Source organism: Mixophyes fleayi, chromosome 6, assembly GCF_038048845.1.
Source record: "Mixophyes fleayi isolate aMixFle1 chromosome 6, aMixFle1.hap1, whole genome shotgun sequence".
Classification (NCBI taxonomy): Eukaryota; Metazoa; Chordata; class Amphibia; order Anura; family Limnodynastidae; genus Mixophyes; species Mixophyes fleayi.
Window position 1 is genome coordinate 36,944,361 of NC_134407.1, and position 13,607 is coordinate 36,957,967.

Below are 13,607 nucleotides of genomic sequence, written 5' to 3' on the forward strand. Positions count from 1 at the left end.
CTGGCATATTGCAGTCTGGGTGTCAATGTCCTTCCCACTCATGCAAATGTTGGTTTTGTGGAGGATGAGCACCGACACTCATTTGGCAGGAGAGCACTGTGGCACTGTTACAACAATCAAGGTACCCAACACAACTGGCAAACAGCATATCCAAGGAAAGTAGGACTTCATATTTTAACTTCATGACTTTCACCCAAAATAACATGATGCTCATAAAAAGGCAGTTTCTGCCACCCTAGCACTAAGTGCCCAGCTACTATAGGGTATAATTAGTGTGGTTTGACAATGATAGCACACAGACAGATGGCAGTGATTATCCAATGGTCTTTTTTGTCAGTCCTACCAACATCTCTAAGATCTAATTATATGTTGATTGTGCTCAGAGGTTGTTTTGGGTAAGTACACACAGTGCACCAAGTGCTGCAGTGTTTGGAGGGGAGGGGAGATTTCAAATGGGCAGCTACAGCGTTCTCTGGGGGTTGTGGCCATTCCCCGTCACAGCGTGGCAACAATCCCTGTCCTGTTGCCCCAGACCAAAATGTTGGTAGGTTTGCATATAATTGCCCTGCATACCAAAAAATGTTTAAAGTGCAATATGGTTTGCTCAGCTGTAAATTCTGCACCTAGACAAAATCTGCCCATATCTCTAAATCAGGCCTAAAAGTTTATTTGATATTTACAGAGATAAGGAGGTCAGTTTTGGTTGACATTGATACGGATAACTTGCAACATTTTGGAAAAGTTCAAGATATTTCACTCCTAAGACAAAGCAAAAACTTTTATAAATACCTAAGAATATATTATATGGACAACAGGGACTTACCTGTACTGGTGCTATTGTAAAATGGTGCAGGCTCTAAAATGAAAAAAATAGAATTAAGCAAAACTAAAATGTATTAAATATTATACAGACAATAGTAAATTAAAGGAGAAAAATAAGTGCAGTCAATGAAAAGAATTTAAAAATACAGCCAAGAAAATAAAACAGCAAACATAAAAAGGAACATCAACAAACAGTAAGATAATGTGAGTTAGTATCATGCATTGTATATAAACATTGTCTTGATCACAAACACCCTCTACATCGCTACAAGCCATATTTACTTAACTGAGATTCACCAGTGGAGTACATTCAATATACCCCTGTTGATATTGTGTCATCTATGGTTACAGTGACATTTTCCCTTTAATTAGGTAGGGTTACATTCAATGCACTCCAGTCTATGTAGAGCACTTCGCATTAAGTAACAATAGCAATGTATCTCAGCACACTATACATGAAGAGAAGAGAGACATGGTGCCCGGAATTGGTCAACCAGTGGTGTCTTGATACTCAATGTGTGTAACGCTTGTGCTTTTCAAACTGATGGCACCTAATATGCACAAGTGTATGAGCGCATGATGTCCCTGCAGACCCTCATATTTGTCTACAAACAATCCAATATGGATGCCTCAACCCATTGTGATTAAACTCATATTAAAAACATACTTTACATTTCTACTAAGACATGTGCTCTGAGTGTGTTCCATCATTATTTTTTTTGTGTATGTATTATAGGAAAGACAAGATTGTAGTTAGAATGAGGGAAGTAGAGGCATACATATGGCACAGTGTGAAGTTAGTTCAGTAAGGAGATGGAGTCAGTTAGTAAGGAAGTGGAGTGCAGGAGGAGTTGAGACAGACAGAAGGATCATCTTACAGCTATACTGATTAATTTGTATTCTTGCAAGGATATATTAATGTATATATTAATGTTTAGTGTTTTGTAAAGTATGTTTTTGTTTTGTTATGTTGGTAGAAAATAAAGCATAGGTAATTAGAAGACTTATTATCATTGTACTTTTCTTATCTTGTAATATGTATAACCGTAATTGAATATTAGTAAAATAAAGCTGAGTTTTCATGTCGAATTTACTTTTGGAATCATTAAAACTATAGAGATAAATATATTTGTATGCAGTTTTGATATATATGTCAGATTGCAAGGTTTGGACAAACGAATTCCACACAGTCAGTGAGCTATATGCATATAGTATATTTAATATCACATAGATGTACACTATGTGAACAAAAGTATTTGGCCATACCTGTTAATTATTGAATTGAGGTGTTTTAATCAGACCCATTGCCAGGGGTGTATAAAATCAAAATGATACAAAGTGGGTAGTTCTAAAGAGCACAGTGACTTCAAGCGTGGTACTGTGATAGGATGTCACCCTTGCAATAAGACAATTAGTGAAATTGCATCCCTGCTGGATATTCCATGGTCAACTGTAAGTGATTTTATTAGAAAATGGAAGTGTTTAGGAACAACAGCAAATCAGCCTTGAAACGGAAGACCACGTAAAATTAAAGAGAATGACTGCTAAAGTGCATGGTGTATAAAAGTCGCCAATGTTCTGCTGATTCCATAGCTGAAGAGTTCCAAACTTCCACTGACATTAATGTAAGCACATAAACTGTGCGGCGGGAGCTTAATGGAATGGGTTTCCATGGCCGAGCAGCTGCATACAAGCCTCACATCACCAAGTCCAATGCCAAGCGTTGGATGGAGTGATGTAAAGCACACCGACACTGAACTGTGGAGCAGTGGAAACATGTTCGGTTGAGTGACGACTTGGCACTTGTTTGGCAGTCAGATGGGCGCAGGGCCGGACTGGGACTAAAAATCAGCCCTGGCATTTAAGGTACACAGGCCCACCTCAGTTCCAGCAGGAATGAAAATATGTGCCGCCGCGTAGCGGTGGCGCTGAACACGGCGTGACCTCATTGTGTTGTGGGTGTGGCCAACATGGGGCATTGATACATACATTATAATACTACATTACATTTAGCATTTTAGACAAATACACAGGCCCTACTGTTAGAAGCACACAGCGTTGCCTTCACAAGCAGTACGTTGTGAAGCGGGACATACCTCCCAACTGTCCTTGCAGTCGGACCAAATCCTGACTAAGGGAGACAGTCATCCAAATTCAGGACTGCCCTACCAGATTCAGGACAGTTGGCAGACTGTCCTGCTCTCTCCTACCTGTCTTGGTCACTTTCACCACTTGTAGCAGATGGTTTCTTTAGCTCAGTTCATTCTTGTCTCGAACCTGGAATATTGGATGCCCTATTTTGAAAAAAAAAATGGGTACATGAGATTTAGAAAACTCCAACCAGCCCCAATGTTAAAACAATAGCACTCACGTTTTATAATTAGGCCTCCCTCCAGTCCCCACAATAATAATATTCACATTAATTAAGTATACCAATTTCCCTCCAACCAGCCCCAACATAAAATTAACAGTATACCCATTTACTCAAGACATATTTCCCTCCCTCCAAACAGTCCCAGCAATAAATTAAATAGCATTAAAATGTAATAAATATAGCCATTTTCCACAACCAATCCCGACAATAAATAATTTATATTCACATTCAATAAATAGCCCTTCTCCCCAAAATCAGCCCCATATTCAATTGATAGCCCTATACCACCCCAGCATTAAATTAAAGGTTCTTTCACCTCACCTTAAATAATTAGCCCCCACCTACACTCCACCATTAAATAGCCTACCTCCCACACTATATTAAGATTCTCCCTTCTCTCACATATTATATTAAAATACTGCGCGCACACACATGCTATATTTAAAATACTGCGCTCGCGCACACTATATGAACATGGCCAAACACGCACATACACTATAGCAACATGGGGCCACACATGCACAAAATTAGCCCCACAGCCACACTGTTAGCCCCACTGGTTGTTAGCCCCACTGTCTGGTTGTTAGCCCCACTGTCTGGTTGTTAGCCCCACTGTTTTTCCTCCACTGTTTGTTAGCCCCACTGTTTGTTTGTTAGCCCCACTGTTTTTCCTCCACTGTTTGTTTGTTAGCCCCACTGTTTTTCCTCCACTGCTTGTTTGTTAGCCCCACTGTTTGTTTGTTTGTTAGCACCACTGTTTGTTAGCCCCACTGTTTGTTTGTTAGCCCCACTGTTTTTCCTCCACTGTTTGTTTGTTAGCCCCACTGTTTTTCCTCCACTGCTTGTTTGTTAGCCCCACTGTTTGTTTGTTTGTTAGCCCCACTGTTTGTTTGTTAGCCCCACTGTTTGTTTGTTTGTTAGCCCCACTGTTTGTTTGTTAGCCCCACTGTTTGTTTGTTTGTTTGTTAGCCCCACTGTTTGTTTGTTAGCCCCACTGTTTGTTTGTTAGCCCCACTGTTTTTCCTCCACTGCTTGTTTGTTAGCCCCACTGTTTGTTTGTTTGTTTGTTAGCCCCACTGTTTGTTTGCTAGCCCCACTGTTTGTTTGTTTGTTAGCCCCACTGTTTGTTTGTTAGCCCCACTGTTTTTCCTCCACTGCTTGTTTGTTAGCCCCACAGTTTGTTTGTTAGCCCCACTGTTTGTTTGTTTGTTAGCCCCACTTTTGTTTGTTTGTTAGCCCCACTGTTTGTTTGTTTGTTAGCCCCACTGTTTGTTTGCTAGCCCCACTGTTTGTTTGTTTGTTAGCCCCACTGTTTGTTTGTTAGCCCCACTGTTTTTCCTCCACTGCTTGTTTGTTAGCCCCACAGTTTGTTTGTTAGCCCCACTGTTTGTTTGTTTGTTAGCCCCACTTTTGTTTGTTTGTTAGCCCCACTGTTTGTTTGTTTGTTTGTTTGTTAGCCCCACTGTTTGTTTGTTTGTTAGCCCCACTGTTTGTTTGTTAGCCCCACTGTTTTTCCTCCACTGTTTTTCCTCCACTGTTTGTTTGTCCCAGTTTGCCAGCCCCACTGTTACTTACTTACACACACAGACACTTACCTTTTTACATCCAGCAGCAGCAGCACCCTGCGCGCTGGTCAGCCAACGGAGAATCAATGACTGCCGACTATGCAGTAATCACATGGGACGGCGCCTGTCACGTGGTGCCGTCCCATGTGATTACTCACATAGTCGCCAGTCACTGACTCTCCGTCCGCCGAGCAGCGCGCAGGGTGCTGCTGCTCGGCGGACATGCGGACCGGCCCTTCTGGCCATCGGCCCTTCTGGCATTTGCCAGAAGTGCCAGATGGCCAGTCCGGCCCTGGATGGGCGAGTCTGGGATTGGCGGATGCCGGGAGAATGTTACCTGCCTGACTGCTTTATGACAACTGTGAAGTTAGGTGGTTTGATGACTTCAGTGTGGAAGAACTTGACTGGCCCGCACAGAGCCCTGACCTCAAACCCACTGAACACTTTTGGGATGAACTGTAATGGAGATTGCGAGCCAGGGCTTCTCGTCCAACTTCAGTGCCTGACCTCATAAATGCTTTACAGAATGAATGGGCACAAATTTCAACAGAAACACTCCAAAATCTTGTGGAAAGCCTTCCAAGAAGAGTGGAAATTGTTATTGCTGCAAACAGAGGACCAACTCAATATTAAAGTATATACATTTGAAAACAATGGGCCTGATTCATTAAGGAACTTAGGCAAGAAATTTCTTACTGAAGTCTCCTGGACAAAGCCATGTTAAATAGCTAGGGGTGAAAATTAGTTTTCTATTTTGCACATCAGTTAAATACTGGCTGTTTTTTCATGTAGCACACAAATACTTATAGCTTATTTGTGCACGGAAATTTAAAGTTGATATTTGTGTGCTACATGAAAAAACAGACGGTATTTAACGTATGTGCAAAATAGAAAACTTATTTTCACCCCTTGAATTTTAACATGGTTTTGTCCAGGAGACTTAAGTAAGAAATTTCTTGCCTAAGTTCCTTAATGAATCAGACCTAATGGCATTACAGTGCCTGTTGGCGTAATGGTCAAGCGACCAAATACTTTTGTCCATATAGTGTATTTCTTGGACTATAGTGATAGTGTAGAGTGTTTTCCCTTTTAAAACACATGAGCCAGTCATCAGCGCATACATGATAAATGTGTATAAATGTGATTTGAACTAGTCAAGTAAATTTGCCCTTCAGCAATTAGCCAACCCATTGTAAGCCTGATATAATATATTTGCAGACATATATGTGAAATATATAAGAAATATATAAGATAGATATACAGTATATATATATACATATATATATATATATACATATATATATATATATATATATATATATATATATATATATATATATATTTAGATATACAGTATATATATATATATATATATATATATACACACATATATACACATATATACATATATATATATCAACTTATATTGCAAAGAGAAGAAAGATAAAGATATATAAAGATTCTGCAACAAGTGTCCCTGATAAACAATTGTAAGCTTCTTTTCTTGATCTATAAAAACTTTTTCTGGAACTTTTATATGAAGTTTTATATAAACCCAAGATTTCCCAGAACATTTCCAGAGCATCACACTGCCTCTGCTGGCTTGTCTTTTTCCCATAGTGCATCCTGATGCCATCTCTTCCACTGGTAAACGATACACACACACCCCCGGCCGTCCACATGATGTAACAATAAACAGGATTTATCAGACCAGACCACCTTCTTCCACACACTCCATGTTTCAGTTCTGGCACTCATGTGCTTATTGTTGATGGTGGATAGTGGTCAGCATGGGCACTCTGACCGGTCTGAGGCTACGCAGCCCCATACTCAGCAAGCTGCGATGCATTGTTTGTTCTGACACCTTTCTAGCATAGCCAGCATCAACTTTTTCAGCTATTTGTGCAACAGTAGCTCTTCTGTGGGATTGCTCCAGATGGGCTAGCCTTCACTCCCCATGTGCATCAATGAGCCTTGGGCGCCCCTGACCCTGCCGCCGGTTCACCGATTGTCCTTCCTTGGACCACTTTTGGTAGGTACTAACCACTGCATTCCAGGAACACCTCGCAAGACCTGCTGTTTCGGAGATGCTCTGTTCCAGGCGTCTAGTCATCACCAGGGCTGCCAAGAAGAATTCAGGGCCCGGGTACAACAAATTCATGGGGCCCCCCTCATAGTCAAATAAGCCCCAAAATTTAGGAGTATGGTCATGCATTCAGGGGCGTAGCTAGCCAAACGGCGGTGCAAAAATTTTGGGAGGTGTGGTCATGCATTTTGGGGCGTGGCAAACGTGCCATTGGGGCGTGGCTAACATAAAAACCACTAGGCTCTCAATTCGCCGGAGCGTCACATATGTTCAAGCACTCCTGACTTTCAGGACATCTACCACCACAGTGTAGTATACAAACAATGCAGTGTGTACACAAACAGTTCAGTCTTGGCCTACACCTTACATTGGGCACAACATTCACCAAAAATTGGTATTGTCCCTACTAGAATCACAACATTTCACACACTGTGCTGCTCTCTCCTACCTGTTCTTCTCACTTTCTCCACCTGTGGCTGCTGGTTTCTTTAGTTGTGGCTTGTCCGGATCCAGGAATGTTGAAGGACCTATTTTGAAAAAAAAATGGCTACATTTAGAAAATTACAGCCAGCCCCGGCGTTAAATCAATAGCACTCACGATTAATAATTAGGCCTTCCTCCAGCCCCAACATTAAAATAATACTATTTACATTTAATAAATAAACCTATTTCACTTCCTGCAAACAGCCCCAGCAATACCTATTTCCCGCAACCATCACTGCCATTAAATAATTCATAGTCACATTTAATAAATAGACCTCATTCTCCCTAAACTCACCCCAAGATTCAATAGCCCCCAAACCACCCCATCTTAAATTAATAGTCCCTACTATTAAATTGCCTCACCATCACCCTACAAACAAAATAGCGCCCATTAATTAGCCGCCACCTACCTCACACACACTACATTGCAACAAGCCCCCTGTGCCATCACACACACAATACTGTGCCCCTTCATCACAACTACACTGTACCCCCTTATGCTCACACTGCGACCTCCATGCTGCTTTTCCCCCTTCTTTTTTACTTTGTGCCTCTCTCCCACTTTTTTTATTCCTCTGTTCCTCTCTCCCACTTTTTTCCTCCTCTGTTCCTCTCTCCCACTTTTTTTTCCTCCTCTGTTCCTCTCTCCCACTTTTTTTTCCTCCTCTGTTCCTCTCTCCCACTTTTTTTCCCTCCTCTGTTCCTCTCTCCCACTTTTTTTCCCTCCTCTGTTCCTCTCTCCCCAATTTTTTTTATTCCTCTGTGGCTCTCTCCTTTTTTTCCTCCTCTGTTCCTCTCTCCCACTTTTTTTCCCTCCTCTGTTCCTCTCTCCCCAATTTTTTTTTATTCCCCTGTGGCTCTCTCCTTTTTTTCCTCCTCTGTTCCTCTCTCCCACTTTTTTTTCCTCCTCTGTTCCTCTCTCCCACTTTTTTTCCCTCCTCTGTTCCTCTCTCCCCAATTTTTTTTTATTCCCCTGTGGCTCTCTCCTTCTTTTCCTCCTCTGTTCCTCTCTCCCACTTTTTTTTCCTCCTCTGTTCCTCTCTCCCACTTTTTTTTCCTCCTCTGTTCCTCTCTCCCACTTTTTTTCCCTCCTCTGTTCCTCTCTCCCCAATTTTTTTTTATTCCCCTGTGGCTCTCTCCTTTTTTTCCTCCTCTGTTCCTCTCTCCCACTTTTTTTTTTATTACTCTGTGGCTCTCTCCTTTTTTTCCTCCTCTGTTTCTCTGTCCCCTTTCTTTATAGTACTGTCCCTCCCTGTTTTCCTCCCCTTGCCTCTCCGTTTCTTTACTTACCTTTTGTCAACTTCTTTCTTTTCTTTTCTGCTCTTCTGTCTCCTCTTCTGTCTTCTTTCTTCCTGCTGGCTGCGGCGCTCCTCACTGACTGACAGGCGTGACTTGATGACGTCACGCCCAGCAGTCAGTGTGAATGGAGGAGAGGAGGGACACGGCGCCGCGCGATCACGTGAGTATTTTTTATTTTTATTTTTTTTTCTTCCAGCTCCCATGAACCCCCACCCCACCCCGCGGGAAAAAAAAATAAAAAAAGTTTTAAAAAAAATAGCGCAACAGAGAAAAATAATAAAAAAATAAAAATAAATTTAATTAGCAGCGAGGGCCCGGCCCGGGCCCCCTGGCATGGCCGGGCCCGGGTAAACTGTACCCGCTCCCCCCCCCCTCTCGGCGGCCCTGGTCATCACAATTTGGGCCTTGTCAAAGTCGCTCAGATCCTTCCTTTTGCCCATTTTTCCTGCTTCCAACACATCAACTTCAAGAACTGACTGTTCACTTGCTGTCTTATATATTCCACCCCTTAACAGGTGCCATTGTTACAAGATAATCCATGTTATTCACTTGCAGTAGTTTTAATGTTGTGGCTGATCAGTGTATATATTAAGAACTCTTATTTTATTGGTCCTAGAACAAGCAATTTTTATATTCTCTTAAACTCTAATGTAAAACAATGAGCAACCACATAAATACAACATATATGTATAATTTATTATTTTATACATCATATTGAAGTATAATAGTACCTACATATACAACCCTAGTCAGTTCTCCCCTCAAAGGTCTGCTTTGCTCTTTCAGTCACTTGTCCCATATGTTAAACACACAGAGATCGATGCAGAGTTGGCCATAATTGTGCCCCAAATTGAAATCACAATTTGCGTTCAGTATAAAAACCCCAACTATCTTAAGATGCCTGCCGTTTTATGTCAGACATAGATCATATACACTTATCTTCCACTTGCATCCATGTTTTTAACCATTTTATTTGCTACAACACATTCATTAAAAGGCATCAATAAAATTGCTAAAACCTCACTAATACCCCATTCACACTGCCTCAAAAACCTGGGTTATCGCCGGAGCGGAATCCAGCAAACCCAGGTCAAGGCTAAGTGTGAACAGGTCCCCTACATCTACCCGGCATAATTTTCACCCTGGCCAATAGATGTGATGTAATTTGTTCCTATAGCTGTCAGACATGCGTGTGGAACTACTACCTATCTATTAAATAGTAAGTGGGCATTTTTTTTTGTTCATTTTTTTTGCAGACCCAGGTTCAGTGAGAACCGGGTTGACCTGGGAATTTGCCGGGGTGGGATGCTCTATCCCCTATCAATATCCCGGGTTCATATACCCGGGATATTGCCAGGTCAGCAGTGTGAAAGGGTATTATACAGCTCCCTGTCTCATGTTTCAAAATAAAAAGTTCCACTAAAATACGCACATAAAAGAACAATATAGGCCCAAGAGTCAAAGAAATGACTAATCAGCATAAACAAATCCAAATCACAAGCAGATCGCTAGTGCTGTGGACTGTCGTCATCATCATCACCTGCCCCTGACCACATGTAAATAATACAGCTTTCTCAGGCACATATTCGTCTATGTACTGTTCTGTTTCTCCACCTAGACCATTCATAGGTACACCCTGGGTTTATTTTGGGAACTGCTCCTGGATAATCTACTTTTGAGGGAGTGCGGGTTTGACTGGAAGTGCGCAGAGTGGAAAGAGTTAAATATCATCAAAGCCCATCCCACTATTATTGTAAAAGAATGTCCTACATTCAGTTCAAATGTTCAGTCTTTCTCCTAAAATAATGCTTGTTCCAGCCTCATTTATCTCTTGAATTAATAATGATAGTGTCAGGACATTGTTATTACAAGAGATGGGCGGACTCGGTTCCCCAAGATCCGAACCCACCCGAACTTTGCCTCTTTGTACCTCTCCCGCACATTCAGAATCGAATTTGAGGCAAAACGTCATTGTGACGTCTTTGGATCTCGGGGCTCGGTTCTCGCAATATTTGAAATGCATAAATACCCGCCTCCACAGCAATCCATCGCCATTTGACAGAGGGAGAGAGGAGGGTTAGGTCACAGGCTGTATTAGAGCAGGGACAGAGCAATAATTGCACACCTTAATCTTTCTATTATTATTTAAATTCTATTCAATTCTATTATTATTACCAATTCTATTAGCAATTGTTAGAGCAGGAAGAGAAGAGGCATTTTTTTCAATATTTTGCATTACAAGTGCTTTGGGGTGTCCCATATTCCCCAGTGTGAAACAATAATTTTTCTGGTTGCCAAAAGTCATATTTAGCAGCAGTATCTATTGAATATTTTGCACTACAAGTGGTTTGGGCTCATTAAAATGGATTCAAAGCAGTCCACATATAAGCAGAATCAGCAAGCAGGTGCTGGCACCAGTCCTGATGGTAGTGTTCCCAGTACGTCATCTGGTAAAGCCTATGCAAAAGTACATAATGTTTTTAAATCATGGAAAAAAACACACACCCAAAAAATTTTTACCGTGTTGAAGTGAAAAAGAAGTGTAACTGAGGAAAAGTTAACTACTGATAAAAAAAAAATTGCCAACATTCCATTCTACACACGCATTGGCAAAGAAACAATGAGGCCTTCACCCTTCTCTATTAGTGGCAGATCAAAAAATGTTACCTAGCCTTCTTCTTGTACGATCACTCGTGACCAAGCAAGACCAAGTAATTCGGAGTCTAAAAGTGGTGCATAACTACTGTTACGCTTCAAAGCCGAGCTGCAAGAAAACAGTAAGGCATTAGAGGATAATGTATGCTCAGAATCAGAAATGACACCAATCCCTGAGGAGAGTCCATCCACCAGTGGTATGTCTAATCGTGAGCATTCTGATAATGTACCCATAAAAAAGGGCCCTTTCAGCAGTTCTGCTGATGTGTGCCTGAACAGCCTGAGTGTAGCCGGTGATACACCAAGTGTGGATGACACTTTGGAATTAGAAGAGGATGAGGGTGAGATTTGGGTAGCCGACGAGGGAGCTGATGAGGATGCGGTTGATTGTGTAAGTCCTGCACCAGTGGCAGCATGGAGGCACCAGTAGCAGCAGTTCTGGCACGTGAGGTTCTGGCACCAATTTGCACTTTCCAAGCACAAGCAGGGATGACGCAGGTGGCAGACAACAACAGTTTGACATCTGGGCTGGTTTAAAGGATTTGACAAAAAAATGTGTGACCTTGACCATAACTCCAACCAATCCTACTATTAACATGCAAAGGATGGTGGAGGGCCTAGCAGGGATTAAACTGTATTTTTCCTAATTTGCACTAATAAGGTTTGGGTGTAATATACACCTAAAGACGGGTGCTCAATTGCTAAGAGTTATTGATGAAGAGGAAAACAAGCAGGCTTGTCTGTAGAATCTGCAGGCAAATTCTACTGCGTTATATAGGTAACACCCAAAGTGAAGACCTACATTGCTCCATTGCTAAATGTAATTGCTGAAATAGAAATAATAGGGCTGACAGTCTTGGTCTAAATCTGCAGTTACATTTTATTGTACCATAGCTCACTCAGAAACAGGAGAGGTGGCAGGGTTTAGTGATAATCTTCCTCAAACAATACTAATTCATCCCACCATCATAGAAGTCTGTGTAGTTTGATGTAATTGTTGATAATGGCATTCCAAATGGAATTACTAGTGGATTTTAGGGCAGAGCTGTCACGATTTTTGGCCAATTCTTTTACAGCAGAGCAAATATCAAAATGTTGTGCGGACTCATCTGGATCACCACTGGGTGTTTTGGGAAAGCAATTTTTTTACAACAAGCAGTTGCCAGAGAAACTGAAGGAGAAGACGTCCAAACAAGATGTTAATAGCTCTTGGATCCTTGCAAAGCAAATTAAGTATTTAATCTACAATTAAAATATAGTTATAACATTTACTTTGTTTTATTTCACACGTTAAATTTCTGTAGCTCCTTGTCAAAATGTATTATTAAGGCAATCACTTGACTCAAGCTAACCTTGTCTGCACTCTCTTCACAGGTGACTAATTCGCTGGACTAAAGAACATTCCCCTCAAATGCTAGTCTTCTTGCAGCTGCTGCATTCTCCTACATGCTGTTGCAGAAACCAGAAATTGACCCTAAATTTTTCCGGACACAAACAGCATCTCCTGCATGTCATTTTTTAAAGTTCTGTAACACCAAGTTGATTGTCTGTGCAAAACAGGAAATGTGATAGAATTCAACCCCGCTGTAATGCTTGAACAATATTGGGGTTGTAATCAGAAATGGCATATCCTCAGGAGACTCCAAGCAGGATTAGCCATGTTTCAATGACATCCCTTACTTTTTGGAACAGATTGTCAGCTGTATGCCTCTTAGCAAAGCTGCTGATACACAGAGTAGCCTATTTCTGAAAAATGTGACGTACCTGGGTACATGCTGCTGCTGTCCCTGCTGGTGAAGGCGAATGACCAACCCAGTGGGCTGTCACAGTCATATAATCTTTACTTTGCCCAGTTCCGCTTGCCCACATATCTGTGGTTAAGTGTACAGTGGGTAGAATGCCATTTTGTAGCCCAATATTTACATTTTTAGGAACCTTCAGGTACAGGTGGGTAATAGCTTTTCTAGTAAAATGGTATAGTGATGACACTTGCTATTAGGGACAGAACACCTCAATTAAATGTCTTAAACCAACTGTATTAATAGTGGACATTGGACGCAGATCTGATACTAGCATATTACCCAGGGCGTCTGTGAACCGGTTTGCGACTGGGTGACAGGTTTCATACTCGCTTCCTCTTGCAAAGGATTGTTTAACTGTAAATTGTTGGTTCCTGGGGATATTGATGATGAAGGTGTTGGGGGTGTAGATTGCAGGTGCTGGGATGTAGATGAGAGAAGGGAGGTAGATGATGCTGGACTGCTTGTTGTTATTTTTTTTAACCTAAGTTTCTGATTTTCCCAACAGCTTTCCAAGAACTCCC

At 41.5% G+C, this 13,607-nt stretch overlaps 1 protein-coding gene across 1 annotated transcript in view; it reads right to left on the reverse strand.

Annotated features, from left to right (window-relative positions):
• The window catches only part of LOC142095314 (scavenger receptor cysteine-rich domain-containing protein DMBT1-like), a 28,378-nt gene that overhangs the window by 11,860 nt on the left and 2,911 nt on the right, over positions 1 to 13,607 (reverse strand). Inside the window, exon 2 of the mRNA XM_075178271.1 lies at positions 824 to 856. Coding sequence (XP_075034372.1) covers positions 824 to 856 — 33 coding nt within the window. The remainder of the gene's footprint in view (positions 1 to 823; positions 857 to 13,607) is intronic.